The following is a 22,644-nucleotide window of genomic DNA, read 5'->3' as shown; positions in this document are numbered from 1 at the left end:
TAATGGTTTTACCAACAACTGCCACTAGATTTTGCCACATACTCTTGTACTCTTGTATACTCACAAACTAATAAATTACTGTTACCGCAATATTATTCATGCAAAAAGATTTTGAAATATTAAAACTACATTCTGAGAGCTTTCCGATGATATATAGCTTGCCATGATTTTTTAGGTTTAGAGTAGGGTTTTAGTGTTATATGCAAAAACAAATTTGGCCTACCTGTGGGCCCGTAACATTTTTAGAAACTGACTCTCACTGTGTCATAATTTTCCCCAAATGGTAATGAAATATGAAAATTATACTATTTGAGCTTTCCAACAATATATAGTTTGTCAATATTTAGGTTTAGAATCTTAGTGTTACCAACACTAATGTGGACAGCGCCACTTAATGTTCATAGTAGGAATGAATGAATATTCACTAAACAGTAATAAAATATTCTGATATAAGATATAAAGTGAGTCCAAAATCAAAATATGTGGTGTAGGACATAAGATATTTTATAAATCACACACTATAAATATGACAAAGATGCAGAAACAGATAGTTGCAATAAAATAAGACTTTTTAATATGGTGAAGAAACAATTTAAAATGATTTGTAAACCCCCCCACACACTCACACGCGCGCGCGCGCACGCACGCGCACGCACACTCACACACACACACACACACACACACACACACACACACACACACACACACACACACACACACACACACACACACACACCCCTGTCCAGAGCTTCTTTCCCGTGCTCCCTTTCTGTAGTTCAAGAGAGGTGAGTTTGGCAACATGGTGGAGCCTTATCTTTAAAAACACAGACACAACCAGTGACAACGAGTCAGACTGATAGTTGTCGATTCCAAACCGAGTCTCCTCAATGTCCTCCCTACGAAGGAAAACATCCTCTGTTCCTGTTGACATCTCAGCTTTTTAAAGCTCGGCGGATCACGCAGCTCACAGCACCTTATAATAATAATAATAATAATACACATTTATATAGCGCTTTACACAATACTCACAACAGAGAAACTCTTGTAATTATTACTTTACTTTACCCCACTTGCAGGGTGAACAGCGGCTGGTGCAGTAAACATAGCCTAGCGAACGTTAGCTGGCTACGATTTCAGTACAGTAAAATCAATAAGCTGGCTCTTTCTCAATTTTCTGGTAATATTCTATTCACAAAATACAACCAATAGTACCGCGATGTTAAAAAGTACTTGTGAAAATAATCCTCCGGGCTCTATTTGCGATCGTCCGCCGATTAGAACAGGAAAATGCTCCACAGTGCTCTGACATCTTATCTGCTGCCATGCAACGAAACTAGGAGAACGACCGGTTTAAGATGGCCGCCGTATTTCTCAGTCCCCAGCGGCCAATAGGGCATCTAGTCTTCTATATGATATCTATGGTTTCCTGTGCTCAATCCAAAAAGGATAAATTCAGTTTTTAGCCTCTAGGTGGACCCAAAGAGCAAAATTAGATTAAATATAAAATCATTAAAATATTTTCTCAAACAGCGGGGTTGTGACCTAGGCTAAATAAAAAAATATATTTAACATAAATCATAGTTAATTGTATTGCTGAACTGACGTTATTGCTTCTGTTACACGCTTTGATGTCTTATAAATATATACAGTGCACAGCATAAATGAGTACACCCCCTTTGAAAAATAAGATTTTTCTCCATTTGTTAGAAAATATGAGAACAATTTGCTTTTGTTTTATTAAACATTTATTTTTATTAACAAAAGAAGGAAAGTCGCTGACCATCTTTAGGATACAAACAATAACACATTTAACTCAAATGAGGTGATATAAAAATGAATACACCAATGAATATGTTAGCATAAAAATTTAAATAAAATTTAATTAACAGGAATTCCCTAGGAAATTATGAATATAATTAATCATCACACAGGATAACTGGCAATTGATATTTAAAAGAGAAAATCTATTTTTGTAGGGTGTACTCATTTTTGCATCACCTCATTTGATTTAAATGTGTTATTTTTCATATCCTTAAGATGGTAAGTGACTTTCACTCTTATGATAAGAAACATAAATGTTTAATAAAACTGGTGTATAAAAATACAGCAAGTGGTCTCATATTTACTAACAAATGGAGAAAAATCTTAATTTTCAAAGGGGGTGTACTTATTTATGCTGTGCACTGTACAATATATTTGTAACAAAAATGTTTACACAATCTTATCTCCACCAGAATATGATTTGCACATTTTATGGTAGTGCACATAATTTACACAAACCCCTAAAAAACTGGTAATAAATCATGATCTATTTTTATGAATCAATTTTTTGTTTTTTATTTACCCATAGTCTAGAAAAATGACCAATTCAATGAGCCAATTCAATCTGTGTATGATGGTTCTGGTCGCATGACATCTATTTATCAATCAGCTGCTTCTTGTTAGACAAAACACAATGACAATACAATCTCGTCTTGTTCTACGACTCCTCCTTTAGAAAGCACTTGTTTTGAGGACTAGCACACACTTGATATCTTCAGCTCTAGAAACAGGTTCAACTTACCGCAGCAGGTAGGAATTAGTACTTATTTACGTACTAGTTTATGTGTGTTTTGTGATGGTATTACCATTAAGTGATGTTTATTTTTATTATTTAATTTATGTGTACATATAATGTATTTTAATGTGAATTTTGTACTGTAAATTGCATAACTATGATTTGGCATAATCTGTCTTTGTAAAAAATGTATTGCTTTATTTACTTGTAAAAATATTGAATAAAGAATAAAAGCAATTAATTTAGGTATACTAACAATCATTTAGAAATATTAACAATCAATGCTATATTATACAGTATAATGCTTAACATACCATTAGTTATAAAGTTGAAAATTAGTTAATATGTAGAAAAGTCTGCATTTTGCTGTACACAGTGTTTATCACATTTCATTGTTTTTTTATTCATGTAAGGTACATTCAAAACTTTCATAACAGGCACGATTTCATAACACTATAATACATAACATGTTTCACGTGTACACTATAGATTTCTTCAAACAGGTCTGACAACATTAGATCAGCTACTGAGAGAAAACATGCCATTCATGACAAAGAATGCAGTATTTTACCCTCCCACAGCAGTCCAATTTTGTGACATAAGTGTATGTTATATAAATTCATGTTGTCACGTCATAAGAACAAAGGGAGTATAAATCCGACCAAATGTGCTCATGACCAATGAATAATAACTTTTCTGCCCTGCATAGGGAAAGCAGCTCCTGAAAAGATGAAGGCCATTATTGTATTGCTTCTGGTTCCCTTTGTCTCAGCGCAGACATTTCATTGGGGGCCCTGCCCATCCCCAATGCTCCAGCCAGACTTTGAACTTAATAGGGTAGGTGTTACACATATTTAGCATTGTTTACCTCTAATAAATCCTAATTTTGTACACTAAATATAACACGCAAAACACTCTTTTTTGCAAAGTATATCGGAAAGTGGTATGAGATCGAAAAACTCCCAGCATCTTTTGAAAGAGGCAAATGCATCGAGGCAAACTACATGCTTAGACCTGACAAAACCATTCAGGTTCTCAATGTTCAGACATAGTGAGTAATTCATTATCAAATAAAATTGTGACTTGACATACAGAGTTTAGTAATTGAAGGTTTAAAATGTTTCAGCAAAGGCAAAGTTAGAACCGCAGAGGGTACAGCAGTTGTCCGTGACATAAGATATCCGGCAAAACTTGGAGTTAGTTTTTCCTACTGTAAGTCTATTCATGATATTTGATAGTTTTTAGAACATTCCAGAATGTTTCTTCTTTTTAGTTTAATTTAATTTTCTGAATCTCTTTTTCTGCAGTCACACCATATGCACCCTATTGGGTCCTATCCACCGACTACAACAGCATGGCTCTTGTGTATTCTTGCACTGATATTCTCAGGCTGTTTCACGTCGACTATGCCTGGATTCTCTCACGCACGCGCACTCTGCCCGCAGAGACCGTCTACCATGCAAAAGAAATCCTCTCACGTGAAAAGATCGATGTGAGCAAAATGACACCTACAGATCAGCAAGGATGTGGTGTTCCTGTTTGATAAAGACAAAAATGTTTTTGCTCACTAAAACATTATTTACATTTAAACGTAACATTTTCATAAAAGTACACCCTTTACAAAAATTAACCATGGTTTTACTACATTTAAAAAAAACATAGAAAACCATGGTTACCATAAAATAACCATGGTTTTGACAACCATAGTTTTCAAAAACCATAGTTAAACCATGGTTAGTGTAATAAAACACTGGTTTTGCTGATAGTAATCAATAAACAAAAAAAAAACCATGGTTAATTTTGTAAGGGACCAGTTATGAGTTGAAGCTGTTTAACCGTTTAATGCTATATGAATGTTTCTGAGGCATGATATATAATGCACATAATATATATCAAATCAATAAAAGCTATTGTCTCTTATAAAGCTTTTCTTTGTGTTGTGTATTTTTGAATAACTATTTTATTAAACTGGTGGTTTTTTTTTTGTGAATATTTGTGTTCCTGTAGTTTACTTATAGAGAATTGCATTTGTGCAAAAGTTTGTGTGTGCATTTCCAAGGAACCCACATATATGTTTACCTTGTAATAAAATGTACAGTAAATTGCTATGAATAAAGGTGTATGCCAAATGCATAAAAATTGTAAAATGAATATCATAGGCCTATACCTTTTTCTTTAGACTTAGAAAATATTTTTAATATTTCAAAGTATTTTTATTTCTTATTTAAGTTTTTGAATTTAGTGTAATGCCCTCTTTCATGTTTAAAATGGCATACTGCATAGTGCTGGGGTAGGTTTATGTAAATGTAAATCTATTTTGGGAGGGGACAAAATGTCCTTATCTTGGGTCCAGTCACTACAGAACCTGTGAAGCAAGCAAGTCTTACCTGGCTCACAGAGACGACTGACCTCATTTAATCCGTGCTGCAAAAAAGGTAATTTTCATTGGCAATGATTTAATTTAGAATAAATATTTCTGAATTTGCAATGTGACCTAATTGTGGAGTAATTGAATCAGGAATGAGTATGATAGAATACTAAAAAGAGTTACCTTCTTTCTACTACTAAATGTAAACCTTACATTCAGATGAGTAAAAGATTATATTTTGCCATTTCTCTATTTTTAGGGAAGGATGAAGATGTGTGCATTTTTTGGTGTTTTCTTTCTATGTTTTTTTGCCAATAATTTCAGTGGTGAGTATAAGCGGTATATAATTTTCCTTACGTTAATAATATTATTATTTCTGTACATTGCATTTAACTATTCTGCAAACAAATTTTTTAGAATATGAATACATTAAATATTATTTTATTTTAGAGCATTGTTTGGTAAACATTATATATAATAAATAAAGAAAAATAATTTTGAACAGTGTTTTTAGTTTAACAGTGTTGAGCAGTTCAAAACAAAAACAGTGCATTCATAGTTAAGAATAATATTTAGAGAGGAAAATCCAAATTTCTTTAAACCTTTGGGGGATTTGAATCCTCTCTGTGTGTGTGAATCAGCTCTTTGTGTCCAGGAATTCAAATTTCATTCACTCTTCCTTTGCCTGCTTCCCTTACAGCTGCCAGATTCATTCCTGAAGGAGGTAACCAGATTATTTACTCTTGTTTACACAACTTTAGACTGTGTATATAGTAACTAAGGATGACGTTCTCATTTTCTACGTTTTCAATAATCTGAATCTATTAAAGGGCAGATCACACAAAAATAAAAATAATCTGAATCGTACTTACCTTCATGTTGTTTCAAACCTTTATGACTGTAATAAATGTTAATTTTCTGGAACACGAATAGCAGAATTTGACTCATTCATTCAGCCTTCATGTATTTGTATACTTTTATTTTGATACAATGAAAGTGATGGGGCTGTCAGGCAGTACAATTCTGATTAACATCTTCTTTTGTGTAAAAAAGTGATGACAAAACAGAATAAAAAATGATAAAAAAGAAAAAAATATTTGATTAACTAAATTTGTATTCAGGGCTGATTACAACTGCATATTGTATATGCATTTCCAAGTCAATTTAGAGCATTATACAAGGAATTCTGTATATTTTGTTCTGGAATGTGGGAATTCTAAAGGAATACATAAGCTCTCTTCTTCTCTTACACACAGTACCCTATGATGAACCTCCAGCTGTGCCTTACTGGCCATATTCCACCTCAGATTTCTGGAACTATGTGGAGTACTTTCGCAGCATTGGGGCCTACAACCAGATCAATGAAATGGCCAGAACATTCTTTGCTCATCAGCACCTGGGAGACACGCTGGGCTATGAAGTGGCTGCACAGCATGAACATTGAATTGATGTGATCATTGAGTTGATGTGATCATTGAACATAGAGTTGACTGGTTCACGAATCATTTTAGTTTATATCAACAGAGTAATGTAACACTGCATGAATTTATAGCCTTAGAATGATACATTGTACTTTTGTCATATCATTAAAATGTACTTTTGGGTTTAGTTGAAATGTTGCTATTAATAAGTTGTATTAAAAGGGCTTTTTCATATTTTAAAGCTGCAATCAATAAATGTGTTTGTTAAAATGAGTAAAACAGTTATTAAGCAACTACATAAAAAAATCAGTGTTTAAAACTGCATTATTTCCTTACCCTCAATTTGTAATAGTAAGCTTATAATAATGATTTATAATTTAAGCTGTCTACTCTTTTTTTATTGAATAACAAAACATACAACAATTAAATACGAAATAACAGCAACACAATAATGATATAAATAAGAATAACTATTTACACAGGGGTATTGAAATCAAAAATTGTTTTTTAAGCTTTCTACTCGAGAAGGACTTCACAGGTCAGTTTGACGTCAGTGCGTAAAGTAAATAGCAATTTTATGTTTCAAACAGAGATGGCGATAGAGAGGCAAACATTTAGATTTATTATCATATATTATACTTTAATACTACATATACAAATAAATTCCATATTAAAAAGTAAACTAAAGACAATTAAAGAGATGTCTGTCCAATAATAAAATTCTGCATTATGTTAAAAAAACGATGAAATCCAGGTCCAGTTCTCCAACCGAGCCCGCGGTCCCTGTTTGTACACGGATGCGTTTTCATGTAACACCACCGGAAAGTGAGAGACGCGCAGGAGGATTTGTTTTGGTGAAGGCGAAACAGAGTTGCCCGGTTGAATAAGGAAATTATTTCATATATTTGATCATTTATTAATAGCTTTAAAGTCATACAGTTATGAAGCCAGCAGTCGATGAAATGTTTCCTGAGGGAGCCGGGCCGTATGTTGACCTGGATGAGGTTTGTGGTTTCACATGTCTATATGTCATACGATTTTTGACAGCAAGTATCTTAAGTTTAACTGAACGAATACCTACCAAAAATCATTCAATACGTTTATATGAGGATTTATTCACTCCATAGAATATGCGGAAACGTATTTTAATAGTCTGATTGTTTCAAATGGACGATTTAGACCTGCGGATAAACAATACAAAATCTATTGGTTTAAATTACAAATGCTATTATGAACTATAAGTTTTTTACTATTATAACCATTACATTTTAATGTATTGTGTTGTGGGTCTTATTCCAGTAGGATTTAATATTATTCTATTGGCTCCCCATCTGTCAGATAACATCCCACCAAACCAAAACACATTTCCAGACTCACGAGACCAATAGTTCCTATTAAAACCAGTACTGTATCTGTGATGGTTAATGATAGTTTTTTTTTTAGTAGAGAGGGAACACGTCTTTATTAAACGAAGGTTTTGTTAGTTTTTGTGACTTGTTAAGTATATAAGTTGTCAAGTTATCAATGTAGTAATGTTGTAGTGATGTTTGTTAACAGGCAGGGGGCAGCACTGGACTGCTGATGGACCTGGCGGCCAATGAGAAGGCAGTACACTCAGACTTTTTCAATGGTGAGGACATAAAACTTAGGACAAAAACTCAAAACAACACATGCCATTATTTCCTAACATTCACTAGATAATATTTAACTACATGATGTTTGTCTACATCTAATTCATCTAATACAGCCTAAAAACATGATGTTTGTCTATATCTAATACAGCTCATTATATTTAATTATATCCCAATTTATTGTTTATTTATGGGTCATCTAAACTATAAGTTAACTTGCCTTAATATATATATATTTACTGATTCAGATTTTTCTGAAAAAAAAAAGATTTATCTTCATACTTCTGCAAGTTGCAAGTTTTTGTTTGTTTGCTTGTAGGGATGCATATCAATTAATCGCGATTAATCTATAGCAGAATAAAAGTTTTTGTTTACATCATATATGTGTGTGAACTGTGTATAATAATTATGTATATATAAATATGCACACATGCATGTATAATTTTAAGAAAAAATATATTTATATATTAAGTATTTATATTTATATATAATATAAATTATACATAAATATACAAATGTATATACACATGTAAACATTGCTTAAATATATACATGCATGTGTGTGCATTTAACTATACAAAGTTATTATACACAGTACACACACATATATGATGTAAACAAAAACTTTTATTCTGCTATAGATTAATCGCGATTAATTGATATGCATCCCTATTGGTAACTGAATATCGCAAATGGCTCTAGTTGACATGCTCTACAATTTCCTTTGAGCTTTTCCGCCTCCCCTATACAGTTATAGTAAAGTTACTTTCAGCAGGATGGCCTAAAAACAGGCAGTTAAAGAATAAAGGAGGTATGAAGCTGAGCCCATGTAAAGCACTTTTTATTAGGCTTCGTTGGCACCAGCACAGCAGGTTTTCCCTGTTAAGAGCCTCTGTATACATCTGTAGTAGCTGAAGTAGCTGAACACGTGTCACCTGGGCGTTTTATCAGGGGCCCTTTTGAAAGATTTATGGAAAATAACTCGGAGACCCAGATATGTGCTTGTAACATTGTGTTTACTGAGTGCATTAATGAAATATTATTTTATTCATGTTTGTGGGTTTTTTACAAAAACAAATTAACATTTAGATTATTATTGTTCTTATATGGATGTTCATACATTATCTTTGTTCGATATTTTTTCTTTTACAGATTTTGAGGATCTGTTTGATGATGATGATATTCAGTGATGAAGAAGACGAATAGGATTAAACACTGTATAAAGATGTTCGTTGCTCTACATGTAATTTGTTTCTTTTGTTATGATGTATTGTCACTTCTTCAGTTTTGTTAGTTTTGTTCATCAATAAACTTTTTTGTGAGATAAGAAGTGTTTATCCTTTTTCCAGATGTTTGCACCTTTTAAAAATCCCAGACATTCCAACTCAAAAGTTAGTATTATTGTAAAGGATTTATTTTCTCTAAGATGAAATCTGTTTCTTACAGTGATTGTAGGTTTTTGCACATTCCTGAACACCTGTAAAGGTGCATAATTACATGTGCGATTCACTGTTACCATAAAGACACAGATGTTTGAGTCTTTGACATAGACCGAAAACCATTTTTCCTTGCCAGTAGATTTAACCTGAAAATTTTAACCTAGTACTATCAGGTTAGTCAGGTAAGCAGGATATAAATGATTTAGATTACTTAAAACAGTGCATTAATTGTGAATTACAGATTATAGTAATCCATTCGGTGCAGTTAATAGCACAATGAACCCAAAATGCTGGGTTGTTGTAACCCATTTTCTGGGTTAATGTAACCCAAAGGCTGGTTTAGGGTGTATATTCTTTATAGGTACTTTAAATGTACACTGCCAAAAAACACCCAAACTGTACATTTTCTGTTGCTGGGGTGGTACCCTCAAGGTTTCCTTATTTTACCTTTATGGGTATACAACACATAGAAATGTTGTACCTTTTTTGGTACAATACCTAATGACCTATTGTATACCAGTAAAGTTTTAGGGGTGCAAAACATTTAACAGTAAAAAATGTGTATTATGTTTTCGTATACCTGTAAAGGGACAGAAGTGGTGCAGTACTTTATTCTGACAGTGCATGATTTTTTTTTAAATAACATCTTATATGAAAGGGAATCTGAAAACTAAAGCAACAGGTAATATGGAAACTTTCATCTGCGAGTAAGTGTTTTTTGTCCTGCAGGGTTTATATTCTCTTCTGTCCTCCTGTCTATAATTACAACATCTTACTGGTTGACTAGCTGGGAGGGTGAAGGCCAATCGTAGCATTGGAAGCAGCATGCACTCGGCCCTATGGGATGCACCGTTTTTGTTTTTAATTATCAAGGTTGGGGTTTAAATTGTGGCCAGGTTCAGTGGTGGCACAGTCTGTGTACAGGGGTGTGTGGAGAAGTACACAAGGGGCTTGGCTCACCATCCGCATCCAGTCAGTCAGCTGCAGAGCTGAACAACGAGGCCCCCAACCAGTTCATCACAGACTGCATCATCTCAGCACTTCACTCCACAGGTAACATCTGACACAGGTAAGACACAAATTAGACTCCTGCTGTAATCATTATATTAACATCCTTTGTTAAGAGTACTTCATTTTCATTTTTAAAATGCACAAATGCACAAACTATTTTTATATAGTTAAACATTCAGATGTTCAGACCATACAGCCAAAAATTTTTTATTTTTAGTGCCATTGTCTAGCATATTTATTTTTAAGTGAGCATAATAAAATGCATTTTTTGTTTCATATAAAGTTGGACTAACTATAAAAATTATTTAGGTGTAAATGCAAAGATGTAATTTTTTAATTTCCAGAAATCGTTGTATCTTTATCCTTTTAAGTTTAAGCTGGACTATTTGCACTATTCTATAATAATAATAATGTTCTTTAAGTAATAGAGCATAGCACAAATAGGGTCAGACGCTTAAACCTAAAAGAGTAAAAATACAATGACTGCTGAAAACTGGAAAATCTACAGGTGATTATCACAAAAAACGGTTGTATGTTTTAAAAAAAAAAGAAGCCATGCAATTCTCAGGAGCATAGAGCAAAACAGTTAATATCAATAAAGTAGGCAAAACTGTCTGGACACTAAAAACATGCAGTAACCAAAAAGGCCCAAAAAAGTTTTACTTTTATTTTACATCTGCAAGGTGAAGAAAGTGGGCAGTAAAAAGTGGGGATTGAAAAAAGCCGGATCTGAAACTTCTGTTCACTTTGCACTTTTTTTTTAACTTGCAGATGTAAAATAAAAGTAATATTTCTGATAGACCTTTTTGGTCTCTACATGTTTTCAGTGTACGGATAATTTTGGCTTTACTCAGGTGATAATCACAGTATTCTAAGGGTTAAATGTTTAAAAATGTATACCATACAGTACTTGAAAATAGTCAGTTGCAGATGAAAACATATTGTTTGTAAAAATGACTATTGTTTAATTTCTTTTTACAAATTACAGTCCATATATTAACTTGTATGCTTCATGAATCAGATTTATATAAATGCTAATGTTTGTATCTCCAAAGGAATCAGGCGGGTTAAGAATGGCTCGCTTGAGAGGATCTTCCCTCTTCCATGCATTCGCTGGAATGCTGCTGGCAACATTGTTATTACCTGGTGAGGATGAGTGATTTTAGTGATTTTAAGTTATACACTACTGGTCAAAAATTTACAATCACTTCTTTATTTATATTTTTTCAAATTTTAGAATCATAGTAAACTCATCAAAACTAAAGAATAACACAAATGTAGCTATAGTAATTATGCTCTGGCTAAATAATCTAAAATAGAAATAAAAATTGATGATATTATTTATTTGTCATCCATTAAAGAAATGTGTATGTTTGGCAACTATATGTTGTCTACAAAATTTCTATGAAAGATTTTTAGGGTCACGAAAACGTTTCAGTCAAGTGTTTCCAAACGTTTGATCGATGCACTGTCAGAAGAAAATGGTAAAAAATGGTCCCTAGCTGACGCTGGGGCAGTACCCTTTAATATGTACTATTTAGGTACATATATGTATATATTTGGTACATTTGAGGTACCTAATATACACTTTTTGGTACCAGTATGTGTCTTTGAGGTACTATCATGAACCCTTTAGGTACAAAGGTGTACTTTTTGAAAGTGCACAAGTGGCAGCAAGGGATAATTTTTCCTGACAGTGTACTGTTGTTACAATTATCATATATTTAACAACTTTGATTTATGTATGAATCTCAATTTGTAGGCTACTATGATACTACAACATCTGTTAAAGGCCCCTAAATATCACTCATTATACTGAATTCACTCGCTAAAGGCCTGTAGCAAAACGGGAGGTATCTGGTTGCAGAATATTGTAGTTTTTGCTAGGTAGCTGGTAAAATAATTAACAGCTGTCAGCAAAACAACACATCGGTTTCCAGATGTGCCACGACTTTAACAAGCTCATAAAAAATGAACCTACTTTGGGGATCAGCGTATCATTTATCCACCTCACACAAGTGAGAGTGATACACTGAGGTCATACGTTCAGATATTAAATAATAAATACAATAGCATCTCCAAAAGATCGACACATATGATCCATAAGGTGAAAGTATTTCTGTTTAAAGTATAATTAGGTTCACCTGTAGAAGAAGAGCTTTCGCCTTTGTAGATTTTATAGTTTGCTTATAAAGGTCTGGTTACTGCGACCCCTGCCAGGCATCAAAGTGCTGATGTGCATCGTTTGAAGATTAATTTCGCACAATACCTTGTATGTTACCACCTTACCTTCCCCCCAAACTTGTAAAACTGCATCCTGCTTTCCTCAGCTCATTTGCTCATTACTGTTTGTAAGCATTTTCTGCAACATCTGGTCGAGACCTGAACCCCCTCATTTCTCTCTCACTATGCTCTTATGTTTAAACAGAGTTCTTGCTGGCTGGGCCTGTGATCAAGCGTTTAAAAGGAGATGGTAGGTTTAGCCCCATAAGGCTTCATACTTAACATGTTTATAGCTAACATGCATGTATGAATGTTAGGATTCGACAGTGACGTGTAATGTTTCTGACAGATGGAGTCAACGAAAAGGCAAGCGTTGAGGCTGGGTCAACAAGACTGATCCGCAACCGAAGAAACATCAGTTGGTACAAGCAGCACTCGGACTTCTGGAGCTGGTACAAATACTTCACTGACAATGGAAACCAGGAGGGAGTAAGTGGATCATTTATTATTTTAGTTGCATGTTATTATCTTCTTGTTTAAGGCTACTTGCATCAATATCATTCATGTCGTCTTCCAGGTTGCAGAGCTCGATCGTGTCTATCTGGCATACCTCCAGAATAAAAACCGTGCTGAGTCACGTCGCTCCTACAAGATGTACCTCCAGCACCTCGCCGACATCTACAAATCCTGTTCTGAGACTGATGACCCAAACTGTTTGGCCGCCTACACAAGCAGACCCACATCCAAAGTTGAGGCACCTGCCCCAGTCAAGGCTTGTGACCCTAGAGACCCTTACTGCTTGTACCCTAAGGGATACACATATTACCCTTACCTGGCCCCAGCCCCGGCCCCTGTCAAAGCTGCCCCTGCACCTGCTCCAGTGAAAGGCCCAGCCTACCTCCACAGCGCTGTAGTGAAGGACCCACGTTCCGGTCAATACTATTACTCCCCGCTGATGCAGTCCTTCCTGTCAGCTGAGCAGAAAGCAGAGCTGTTGCGCATCTGTGATGCGGAGGATGTCGAGTGTCTGCAGTACCACCTCCGTGCCGCTTACGGTTACAAGCCCGCTGCTGTCCTGGCTCCATCCTACGCCCACCTCGGCTGTGACCCTAAGACCGATCCTTACTGTGCACCACAACCGGTCCAAAAGGCACCATCTAGTTTGTACTCGCAGTATCCTTACTGTGATCCTCGTGTGGACCCGTACTGCACTTATCCTGCTGCTCAATCTTCTCCATCGGCTTTGGAGAGACCCTGCAATCCCCTCTACGATGACAACTGCAACCCACTCACAGCTGCAAGGTTTGCCAGCTTGTCCGTCAAAGGACCAAGGGACGAACCTGCTTCCGAAGCCGGCGCCATGCGTGTACCTCCCAGCACTCGTCACGACCCCTACGCCATGTACCGTGACGCATCTGCAGCGGCTGACATGCGCAGACGCCTGCCCACCCATCTCCAGCCACAGAGGCACCAACCAGAAGAGCCTCAAAGTCCTCTGGGGCCTCGCGGGAAGACCAAAGAGGGATACGACTGCTATATCGGCTACGATGAAGAGTGCTTCCCACTGGGTTCCCAAAATGACCCACGCACCGGTGCGCAAAGACCGTCACACCTCCCCTCCGAAGCCTTCGAGCCCCATCTGAATAACGATGGAAGCAGGAATGGAGTGGTCGAGCCTGACCCCGACTGCGACCCAGAATATGACCGAAACTGCCGTTTGCGCCGCTACGAGCCTGAGGGGGCCGAGCATGCCAGTCCTTCACCTCAGGATGAAGATCACATGGCCCGGCCAACCCAAGACCACAGCGATGAGCAGAGCAACCACGAGGAGGTTCCCCAGCATCGGGAAGAGTCCTACCCTGAGACCCCAGGTTACGATCAGCAGCAATACGACCCTTACATGAGCGGACAAGAGGATCCGTATGCTGGATACGGCCCGCAGGAACCCGGTGCACCTAGTTTTCAGGATCTCATGAGAGGATACGGTGCCCGATATCCTGGCCAGGATGATCACCGTGCCTACACAGGAGACTACAAAAAGAAATAAGAAAATGTATGCCAAATAAATGTACAACAGGACTGAATGTGGGCTGGAGATGATATTAAAAAAAAGTGCACACACCAACTGCCAGAACATATAAAGATAATGCATTGATTGGTTCACATGTAATGTTTTCGAGAGCTGATGTAGTTCAAGCTCTAGACTTTGACAGCACTTGTATAGGGAAATAAAAATAGTTTGGCTCTTTATCATTGTTTCCAATGGTCTATGCAACCCAAGTGTTGCAGTTTCTCTGACATCTGCTCTTACTTCTAATTGAAGAGTACTTGAAATAGCTCTTCAAATCTCTGTGAAAATAAAATGAGCAGAATAAAGAAGTGAATAGTGTACCTGAACATACTGTAGTTATGACCACCTCCCCAATTTTGGCTTTTAAATGTAGATTTACCCAGCAACCCCCTTTAAATGAATATTTAATGAATTGGACCCTTGCTTAGTTGTATTCTCTTTTTTAAAAAGTGTTGCTTTGTAATTGTTTGCTTACGGTTTGTAAGATTTTTGCTTTGAATGTTTCCAATAAAAGCTTTAAAGATCTTGAGAGCTGCTTTCCCCCATTTATTATAATTGACAAACTAAATAAAGAAGCAAATTACATCTTCATTTAATTCAATAACACTTCATTATCATTTTAAAGGCTTTCTCTTTCTCTCAAGTCAGGCAATGAAACTCAACAGATTGTGATAAATTCATACATAATTAATGATAATCCACATCGAGTGTCATACTGCAGCTGTCTCAGTGGGTCAATTTTAGTAACTCTCAATAAACCCAATGCAATTTTAACTACGTAGTGACACCAAGCATAATTTCTTTGTGAAAAAGCTTTTAGAAGTTTGGACTTTCCTATATACAATAAACAACGTAATAAACAGTCACAACTGTACTTCTCTGCTGTGTAAATGTGGCCATGGTCTGACCTTCAACATTGATTAAAAATATCTCAGTGGACAAATTGAGCCAAACTGCACACCAACTGCTGTACTGGGGGGACGCCAGTTGGCTAGATGTGTTGTGTTGGACATACAGTACAGTATTGTGCAAAAGTCTTATATAAGGCCATCACCAGCTTTGTTGTTTCAATAAAGTTTTAATGACATCCATGCTTTTTCGCTCTTTTTAATAAAATACAAGCAGTAAATATGAACACAAAATGTAAAATGAAACTCCAATTCAGAACAAAATAGCATCTTCTGGCAAAAGCAACAATTTAGTGTTTGGCACTTTTGAGGAGACTAAAGTCCTGAAATCATTAGATCAGAATTAGATATTATAATTTATTGTGTTTATTTAATACTCCATACAAATTTCTTGTATTTTCTGGTTGTATTAAACAGATTGAGAATTAATTAGGGTCACTATACCATTGCTAAAACAACAAATCTAACGATGGCAATGCGTGCATGGTGGCGACTTTTATACAGTTCAGTAGACTCTCGAATGAACCAAACACTTATTATTTCTGACTTATTAGTCTTTTATGAAGATCACTGCTGTCTAAACATTAAAGAGATGATGGTAAACACACTGATAATAGTGTTTGTATGCTGTTTTAAACAATTATGGGGAGACAACACTTTTAACCGCAGTAAATGTTTCTCTGGATATTCAACCCAGTATCACGAAATTACGTCACGTTTCTCCGCCTTTTTGCGTGAACTGTTTTGTCCTATTTTCTTACCATTGTCGCTTCGCTGGTATGGTAAAATATTTAAAAAAAATCAGGATATAAACTATGTATAAACTTATCACTAAAGTTACCTCCTAATGCAAACACCAAATCTAACCTAAACCTAAGCGTCAATGGTTTGAAAATAGGACAAAACAGTTGAGTAACAAATACGTGACAGTGACATGTAAACAGAAATATGTGACGTTCATGCAAAAGGCGGAAAAACGTCTCAGTGTCACGAAAAAAGACTCACAAATTTACGTGACCATAGGTACATAATGTTGTGATACAGGGTTGCGACATTTATATACATGTGACAACATGCCCCAACCTGCCATTTATAAAAAACCTTGTACATTCCGGTAAACACAGCTCTAGATCAAACCTTTTAGGGAAAATCTACCTGTGATAAAATGTGACTCTAACCTTTACATTATGCATGCCCGTGTAGTTTTATTATGTACAACTAATATGATATTGAAGTAAGAATAAATACAACAATAAATCAGTGTCTGGGATCTGACATTTTCATATAGAGATAAAGATTGTGATTTTTTTGGTAGTTTTACAGGCACATTATGAATGTATCTTAGTAAGTGTTTGGACCCGAAAGTGATTGAGTAGATCACCTAAACTTAAAATGATCCCCTAAAATTTCAAATTCTGCTATTACTCACCCTTAAGTTGTTCCAAACCTGCATAGATTTCTTTGTTTTGCTGAACCCAAAGGAAGATATTTGTAATCAAGCACGAAACAGGAGCACCATTGACTTTCATAGGAGTAAAGAAAAATACTATGGAAGTCAATGGTGCCCAAACGGTTTGGTTACAAACATTTCTCAAAATATTTTCTTTTGTGTTCAGCAGAATAAAAAAAATCTAGGTTTGGAACAACTTGAGGATGATTTAATGATTACACAATTTTCATTTTTTAGTAAACTATCCTTTAACAAGCAGAAAAAACCCCACTGCAACAAAAAAAAAACAACATCTATAAACTCAAGCTTTTAACTAGTGATAAACAACTAGCTCATTCTCCTTCATCTCATGGACAGTTTTAGCGCCTACGGTTGTCATATGGGCTGCTTAGGATTTTAGGAGTCAATAGGAAGCCACTGAAGGTAGAGCTGTAATTATTATCAGCGTAAATCCCTGCATCAAGCGTATCTTCACCATACAGCTGTAGCCAAATCTCATCTCCAGCTGCTAGGTTTAAAATCGCCGCTCCTGAGGCCTGATCCAGATTTCCACTGTGATACTGGTCCAGCGTAAAAGCCACAGTCCTGCCATTTTGGAACAAGGCTACCTTGGCCTCCTTCCCGTGGACGGTAAGGTGATAAGTAAAATAGTAGATCCCAGGGATGGTGGAGCGAAATTTTCCAGAGATCTCATTATAGTGGTGTTGCTCATTGAAGTAGGTCTTGGTGAAGCGAATGGGAGCTCCACTGGCCGAGGTAATTTTGTGGGTGAGTCCCATACTAAATGCTGAATGGTAGGGGAATGAACTCTCTCCAATCTCTCCTTTTTGACCTGGGTTTCCTGGAAAACCTCTTTTCCCTCCAGGTCCCTCATCACCTGGCTCACCAGGGTCTCCGTTTTGCCCATCGGAGCCTTTACAAAGTGATTAGATATGAGAAATGCTCACTACTGCATGATTCAAATGTGCTATGTTTTAATTTACAATGACTTTAAAATAAATTGATGTGACATATGGCTAAAGAGTGTGCAAATCAATCACCTGGATCTCCAATATCTCCCTTCTCCCCATCACGACCATCACGTCCGTCTCGCCCATGCATCCCGTTAAACCCAGGGGTGCCATTAACACCTCTCATCCAGCGGGAACATGGTTCTTTGGCGCCCGGCTCAGTCAACTCTGTGCTCTCTTCTTGAGAGACGCCCAGTCTGACAGAAATCACCACAAAAAGCACAGCTTTCCATGTAGTTTTCATCATAAGAGCCATGCGATCTGCTGTGGTACAATGTGAATAAATTTCATTCAACAATCAGTTAAATTAAAGCACAAATATTCAATTTTTTCACAGCTTGTTTTACATCTGCAACATACAGGCAGAGCTACACTTTTTGTGAAAGACTCCTATTTTAAAAGTTATTGGACGGACAGATTACTACTTTATGAAGTTAATTCTGTAATAAATTAGATTGTTGATCTTTTGTCCTACCTTTTCAGCTAAACTGTGCCTTTACAAGCCTTTGTGTGTCTTGTCCTGTTGCCTTTTGGAGAGTTTGTACAACCATTGCTCTATTTGCCACTACGAAAAATATCTAACTTGACATGCAAAGCAGCTGCTGGTATTAAACAACCTAATTGTAACACTATCACATGCAACATGATAATATATCTGAGCATTTATTGTCGGCATAATAAATGAACAATTCATTTTCGTTAACTGAATGCATGCCGTATAAATATAAGAAATATTAATTGTAGCTAAAATGTGAACTTAATTTCAATAACAATGTACATGGTTATTACTTTTTATTTTTTTAAATAGCAGTAAATAAAAAAAGGATTTTAGGCATCTAGACCATGAAGTCACAGATTTAAATGAAAATATTGGTTGTGTTGTTGTTTTGTATTTGTTGTACTTAATTGTACACACAATTTCCCAATACAGAGATCTGTGTTCCTATTGTGAAATTGGCAAGAAGAGCTGAAATATAATCACAGGGCGACCCCTTGTGGCAAGTAGTAAACAATTTAAATGAATAAGACAAAATAACAAAATATTAGCACATACAACATGCTAAAAATAGGGGTCACTTGTTCAAATTTGTTTACATTTATTTCACTATAGTGTAAAAATACCAGTATTCATTTTCTTTGTACAAAACAAAACATATTGCATGTTTATACTGTATCTACATGTTTTATTTATTTAAGTTTTGTTTAATGACTTGTTTAATTGTGTCATTAATGCATTTTGCACAACAACTGCATTATGAAATTAATGTCATTTTAAATCCATAAAGTATATAAACAACGAGAATGACATAAGGTATAGCAACGTGATTGATTTTAATGTTCAATAATGATTTTAAAAATATGTTTAGATCAAATGATTGGAGGAACGAATTTTTGCATTAAATTTTACCTCATGTGAGCATGTGTGATCCCGCGCCCACGTGAACTCTGGCGAATTTTGGCGTTGTGCCAAGAAGAGGAATCTAGAAATGTTTACTAATATAACGTTGAGACGGTCACATTTTAAACCGTACATTTTCTACACAGAGGAGGTTAACTGCACATTACCGTACTGGGGTTTGAAAATGTTGTGAGCGTTTCTTGCACGTTTTAATTCCTCAGATAGCCAAATGCAGCAGCAACATGAAAGCTCGTGAGCGCGCTCACGCTGATGACGTCTGCGGCTGCTCTGACTGCAGCGCCTGCCGCCAGAAAGTAATGTAACATGTTCAAAACACTATCATAACGGCAAAAATCTCTGAAAAGTGACATGGATGCAGCAAAGAATTAATAATATTGTGCATATTAAACAGATTAAAAGACAAGTTACCGATTGATGGACGCTTGTTTGATTTTCAGGTTGCATGCAAAATCCATTTGGTTCAAAAATCCAAGGGGGCACGTGCCCCCTCAGTTTGAATGGGCATGACGCCTCTGCTTGCTAGTACACAATCATTATTACAATAATACTGCTTAATTCTTTTAGTGCAATAGCATATAGTCATGTTCAGGGACGTGCACAGGATTTTTTAGGGGCAGTTGCTCTGACCTATATAAAGGGCACCCCCCCTCCCCCTTAATTTTTTTTTTAAACTCACGGCCTATATGAAGGACTGAGAATAACAGGGTCTTTATTAAAATCAGCAAACATGTTTACCTAATCCCTACAAAAAAATTGTAGCCTAGGCTGCTTGTCTGCAAGCTATGATAGCTAGCTGCTATCTGTCTGATTATTTAGGCTTAAACGTGGCAAACTCAGCCTAGATTCATGAAGATTTTAACAGAGGTGGAAAGAGTAGCCAAAAACTTTACTCAAGTAAAAGTACAAGTAACTAAATAAATAAGTACTCAAGTAGAAGTAAAAAGTATGCAATGAAAATAATACTCAAGTAGCGAGTTACTAGTTACTCATGAAAAAATAAATCTAGATATACACGCGCAAACACACACACACACACACACACACACACACACACACACACACACACACACACACACACACACACACACACACACACACACACACACACACACACACACACACACACACACACACACACACACACACACACACACACACACACACACACACACACACACACACACACACACACACACACACACACTACAGTGCCCTCCATAAGTATCAGAACTGTAAAGACAAGATTTTTCTGTTTGCTTTGGATACCAGAAATTGGTAAGATAAATATCAGTATGTCAGAAGTTTAGAATGTCACATTTTATTAACCTTTGTTTATGTTTCAACACATACATGCTTTAACAACAAAGAACAACAGCATTAAATGCTTATGTGTGTTGTACACAAATGCACATAAGTGAATCAAACTGATCCTACACATTTTATGCTTTTCATGTGTAAACAATCAGGAACCAGCTAAGTGACCATTAAAAAAAAATAATGTGACAGATTCTGTACTTTTGTTTCATGTTCATCTTTTAATGTTTAGACATTGCTTGACTCCACAACAAACAGAAGAATACTTTAAGGGAACTTCTACAGTATGTGTAAAACTGCAACATACACAAACAGTAAAGAAAAAAGAATACAAACACAGAATAGACAAGCATTTCAAATTAACAAATTAACTCTAGTCTCAATGACAATGTTGATGTAGCAGTGACAACAGTCACAGCATATGTATAAAGTTAGAAATCTCCTAAGATGGTCTGAGGACATTGACAGTTTACACTTACATAAAAATTATTTTAGACAAAACTCATGTTTTCTTACGTTGTCATGTCACGTGTGTTTTGTGAGAATCACTTACATCATACAGTACGGTACACAGCGAATCAGATGTCAATCATCGATGGATTTTCTTCAATCTGTGCTAATGCTTCTGGAGGTTGCACGCGTTTAACTGTGTCTGACGATGAACGAACAGGTCGCGTGTATGTAATGGCGGGTACATGTGTGAAGTTTTGCTTTTAGTTAAAAGATTGGTAAATTCATTTCCACGTCACCTTACACTGGTTATATTCTGCGTGTTTCTACATAGGTTACGAGTAAAACAGCTTCGGAGTCCGGACGAATCCGTTTTTGCAGCGATCTGAACAATTCATTCAAACTGATTCGCGAACCTATTTAAAATGTTTGGCCCATTCGCTTTGTAAAGAATCGACTCAAAAGACTCATTTATTTTCAACACTTTGTAAGGAATCGTCTCAAACGAGTCATTAATTCGCGAATGCGCCAGAAACACAAGATAGCAATTTAAAAATAAAATACAAATTTTGTAATTAATTAAAATACAGTAACGAAGGAAAGCTGCATAGTGTAAACGAAGTAAAAGTACAATTTATTTTTTTCCACCTCGGAAGGGCAACTTGAGTCGAGAAGGGCATATGGGCAGTTGCCCGGGCAACCTGAGCAACCCCCCTGTGCACGTCCCTGGTCATGTTATCATGATTGAATTCATAGCTATTAGGTTTACTTAGAAATCTGTGCAAGATTGTCCTTTTCATGTGGATTCACAGGGTTAATTAGATAGCTTATTAACACACGAAACCCTTAGATATGAATAAAGTTTGAAAAAACACCTTGCATCGCCATTATGCTGTTAAATGTCATTGTTCATCTTAAACAGGTTCCTACGCCGTACGTGACACTTCACTGGACTAATTTTATCACTTGTACTGATAATAAAATGCCAACATATTTTGGTGAAATATTGTTATGCTGAAATGTCATGGCTATGAATAATTGTCCTTTTTGCAACATTGATCTTTTAGTCTTGTATTTTGTTACATCAGAGTTATCGGGTCTGAACACATTAGGTTTGTAGTTGTGCTATTGATATTGTGTAGATATCATATAAATTAAAATGTATTTAGTAATTGCATTTACTCAGACATTCATCTACAAAGAAGTTATGAAAAGAGATTTAATATTGGTTGTTGTGCTCACTGCTTTGGAGTTCAATAGTACAGAAGGAGCAACACAACTATTTGCATAATTCAGACAAATCAACTAATTATGATGATTTGACATAATATTTTAGTCAACACACTAAATTGTGTTACTGTGTTCTGAATC

At 35.9% G+C, this 22,644-nt stretch overlaps 5 protein-coding genes and 1 long non-coding RNA gene across 8 annotated transcripts; 4 read left to right on the top strand and 2 right to left on the bottom strand.

Annotated features, from left to right (window-relative positions):
- Positions 1 to 483: 483 nt before the first annotated feature.
- LOC135740238 (uncharacterized) lies at positions 484 to 1,420 on the bottom strand. Its single transcript, XR_010529162.1, has 2 exons — positions 1,066 to 1,420; positions 484 to 973 (listed from the first exon to the last, which is right to left on the bottom strand). It is a non-coding gene; the product is annotated as an uncharacterized lncRNA (long non-coding RNA).
- Positions 1,421 to 2,440: 1,020 nt separating this feature from the next.
- apodb (apolipoprotein Db) lies at positions 2,441 to 4,485 on the top strand. 2 transcript variants are annotated; one of them, XM_065258404.1, is made up of 5 exons: positions 2,441 to 2,571; positions 3,267 to 3,394; positions 3,487 to 3,608; positions 3,684 to 3,769; positions 3,865 to 4,485. In XM_065258404.1, exons 2-5 carry the CDS (start codon positions 3,287 to 3,289, stop codon positions 4,098 to 4,100), a joined length of 552 nt encoding a protein of 183 aa, XP_065114476.1. In that variant the 5' UTR covers positions 2,441 to 2,571; positions 3,267 to 3,286; the 3' UTR covers positions 4,101 to 4,485. The 2 variants fall into 2 exon arrangements, with proteins under 2 accessions (XP_065114476.1, XP_065114477.1); XM_065258405.1 differs by having other exon boundaries at positions 2,458 to 2,571; positions 3,276 to 3,394.
- Positions 4,486 to 4,633: 148 nt separating this feature from the next.
- otos (otospiralin) lies at positions 4,634 to 6,670 on the top strand. Its single transcript, XM_065258407.1, has 4 exons — positions 4,634 to 4,992; positions 5,185 to 5,251; positions 5,626 to 5,649; positions 6,182 to 6,670. Exons 2-4 carry the CDS (start codon positions 5,191 to 5,193, stop codon positions 6,367 to 6,369), a joined length of 273 nt encoding a protein of 90 aa, XP_065114479.1. The 5' UTR covers positions 4,634 to 4,992; positions 5,185 to 5,190; the 3' UTR covers positions 6,370 to 6,670.
- Positions 6,671 to 7,148: 478 nt separating this feature from the next.
- cops9 (COP9 signalosome subunit 9) lies at positions 7,149 to 9,307 on the top strand. Its single transcript, XM_065258409.1, has 3 exons — positions 7,149 to 7,350; positions 7,904 to 7,976; positions 9,130 to 9,307. Exons 1-3 carry the CDS (start codon positions 7,288 to 7,290, stop codon positions 9,165 to 9,167), a joined length of 174 nt encoding a protein of 57 aa, XP_065114481.1. The 5' UTR covers positions 7,149 to 7,287; the 3' UTR covers positions 9,168 to 9,307.
- A 2,176-nt stretch (positions 9,308 to 11,483) lies between these two features.
- On the top strand, positions 11,484 to 15,250 carry and1 (actinodin1). The gene is made up of 4 exons (XM_065258410.1): positions 11,484 to 11,573; positions 12,856 to 12,900; positions 13,000 to 13,139; positions 13,228 to 15,250. Exons 1-4 carry the CDS (start codon positions 11,501 to 11,503, stop codon positions 14,695 to 14,697), a joined length of 1,728 nt encoding a protein of 575 aa, XP_065114482.1. The 5' UTR covers positions 11,484 to 11,500; the 3' UTR covers positions 14,698 to 15,250.
- A 127-nt stretch (positions 15,251 to 15,377) lies between these two features.
- adipoqa (adiponectin, C1Q and collagen domain containing, a) lies at positions 15,378 to 18,689 on the bottom strand. Of its 2 annotated transcripts, none has more exons than XM_065258402.1 (3): positions 18,565 to 18,689; positions 18,120 to 18,353; positions 15,378 to 17,992 (listed from the first exon to the last, which is right to left on the bottom strand). In XM_065258402.1, the coding sequence occupies exons 2-3, from the start codon at positions 18,343 to 18,345 to the stop codon at positions 17,439 to 17,441; spliced, it is 780 nt and encodes a 259-aa protein (XP_065114474.1). In that variant the 5' UTR covers positions 18,346 to 18,353; positions 18,565 to 18,689; the 3' UTR covers positions 15,378 to 17,438. The 2 variants fall into 2 exon arrangements, with proteins under 2 accessions (XP_065114474.1, XP_065114475.1); XM_065258403.1 differs by having other exon boundaries at positions 18,120 to 18,286; positions 18,565 to 18,665.
- Positions 18,690 to 22,644: the final 3,955 nt, after the last annotated feature.

The sequence above is a fragment of the Paramisgurnus dabryanus genome, chromosome 22, assembly GCF_030506205.2.
Source record: "Paramisgurnus dabryanus chromosome 22, PD_genome_1.1, whole genome shotgun sequence".
Lineage (NCBI taxonomy): Eukaryota > Metazoa > Chordata > Actinopteri > Cypriniformes > Cobitidae > Paramisgurnus > Paramisgurnus dabryanus.
This window is presented reverse-complemented; position numbering and strand designations above follow the sequence as displayed.

What these genes read in the sequence shown, in the direction of transcription:
- cops9 (XM_065258409.1), top strand. Translation starts at nt 7,288, where the DNA reads ATGAAGCCAGCAGTCGATGAAATGTTTCCTGAGGGAGCCGGGCCGTAT. An exon ending in CGTATGTTGACCTGGATGAG is followed by an intron (nt 7,351 to 7,903) that starts GTTTGTGGTTTC and finishes GTTTGTTAACAG; the next exon opens with GCAGGGGGCAGCACTGGACT. An exon ending in ACACTCAGACTTTTTCAATG is followed by an intron (nt 7,977 to 9,129) that starts GTGAGGACATAA and finishes TTTCTTTTACAG; the next exon opens with ATTTTGAGGATCTGTTTGAT.
- apodb (XM_065258404.1), top strand. Translation starts at nt 3,287, where the DNA reads ATGAAGGCCATTATTGTATTGCTTCTGGTTCCCTTTGTCTCAGCGCAG. An exon ending in GTTCTCAATGTTCAGACATA is followed by an intron (nt 3,609 to 3,683) that starts GTGAGTAATTCA and finishes AAAATGTTTCAG; the next exon opens with CAAAGGCAAAGTTAGAACCG. An exon ending in TGGAGTTAGTTTTTCCTACT is followed by an intron (nt 3,770 to 3,864) that starts GTAAGTCTATTC and finishes CTTTTTCTGCAG; the next exon opens with TCACACCATATGCACCCTAT.
- adipoqa (XM_065258402.1), bottom strand. Translation starts at nt 18,345, where the DNA reads ATGGCTCTTATGATGAAAACTACATGGAAAGCTGTGCTTTTTGTGGTG. An exon ending in GGGAGATATTGGAGATCCAG is followed by an intron (nt 17,993 to 18,119) that starts GTGATTGATTTG and finishes CACTTTGTAAAG; the next exon opens with GCTCCGATGGGCAAAACGGA.
- and1 (XM_065258410.1), top strand. Translation starts at nt 11,501, where the DNA reads ATGGCTCGCTTGAGAGGATCTTCCCTCTTCCATGCATTCGCTGGAATG. An exon ending in CAAGCGTTTAAAAGGAGATG is followed by an intron (nt 12,901 to 12,999) that starts GTAGGTTTAGCC and finishes TGTTTCTGACAG; the next exon opens with ATGGAGTCAACGAAAAGGCA. An exon ending in ACAATGGAAACCAGGAGGGA is followed by an intron (nt 13,140 to 13,227) that starts GTAAGTGGATCA and finishes GTCGTCTTCCAG; the next exon opens with GTTGCAGAGCTCGATCGTGT.
- otos (XM_065258407.1), top strand. Translation starts at nt 5,191, where the DNA reads ATGAAGATGTGTGCATTTTTTGGTGTTTTCTTTCTATGTTTTTTTGCC. An exon ending in TTTTGCCAATAATTTCAGTG is followed by an intron (nt 5,252 to 5,625) that starts GTGAGTATAAGC and finishes CTTCCCTTACAG; the next exon opens with CTGCCAGATTCATTCCTGAA. An exon ending in CAGATTCATTCCTGAAGGAG is followed by an intron (nt 5,650 to 6,181) that starts GTAACCAGATTA and finishes TCTTACACACAG; the next exon opens with TACCCTATGATGAACCTCCA.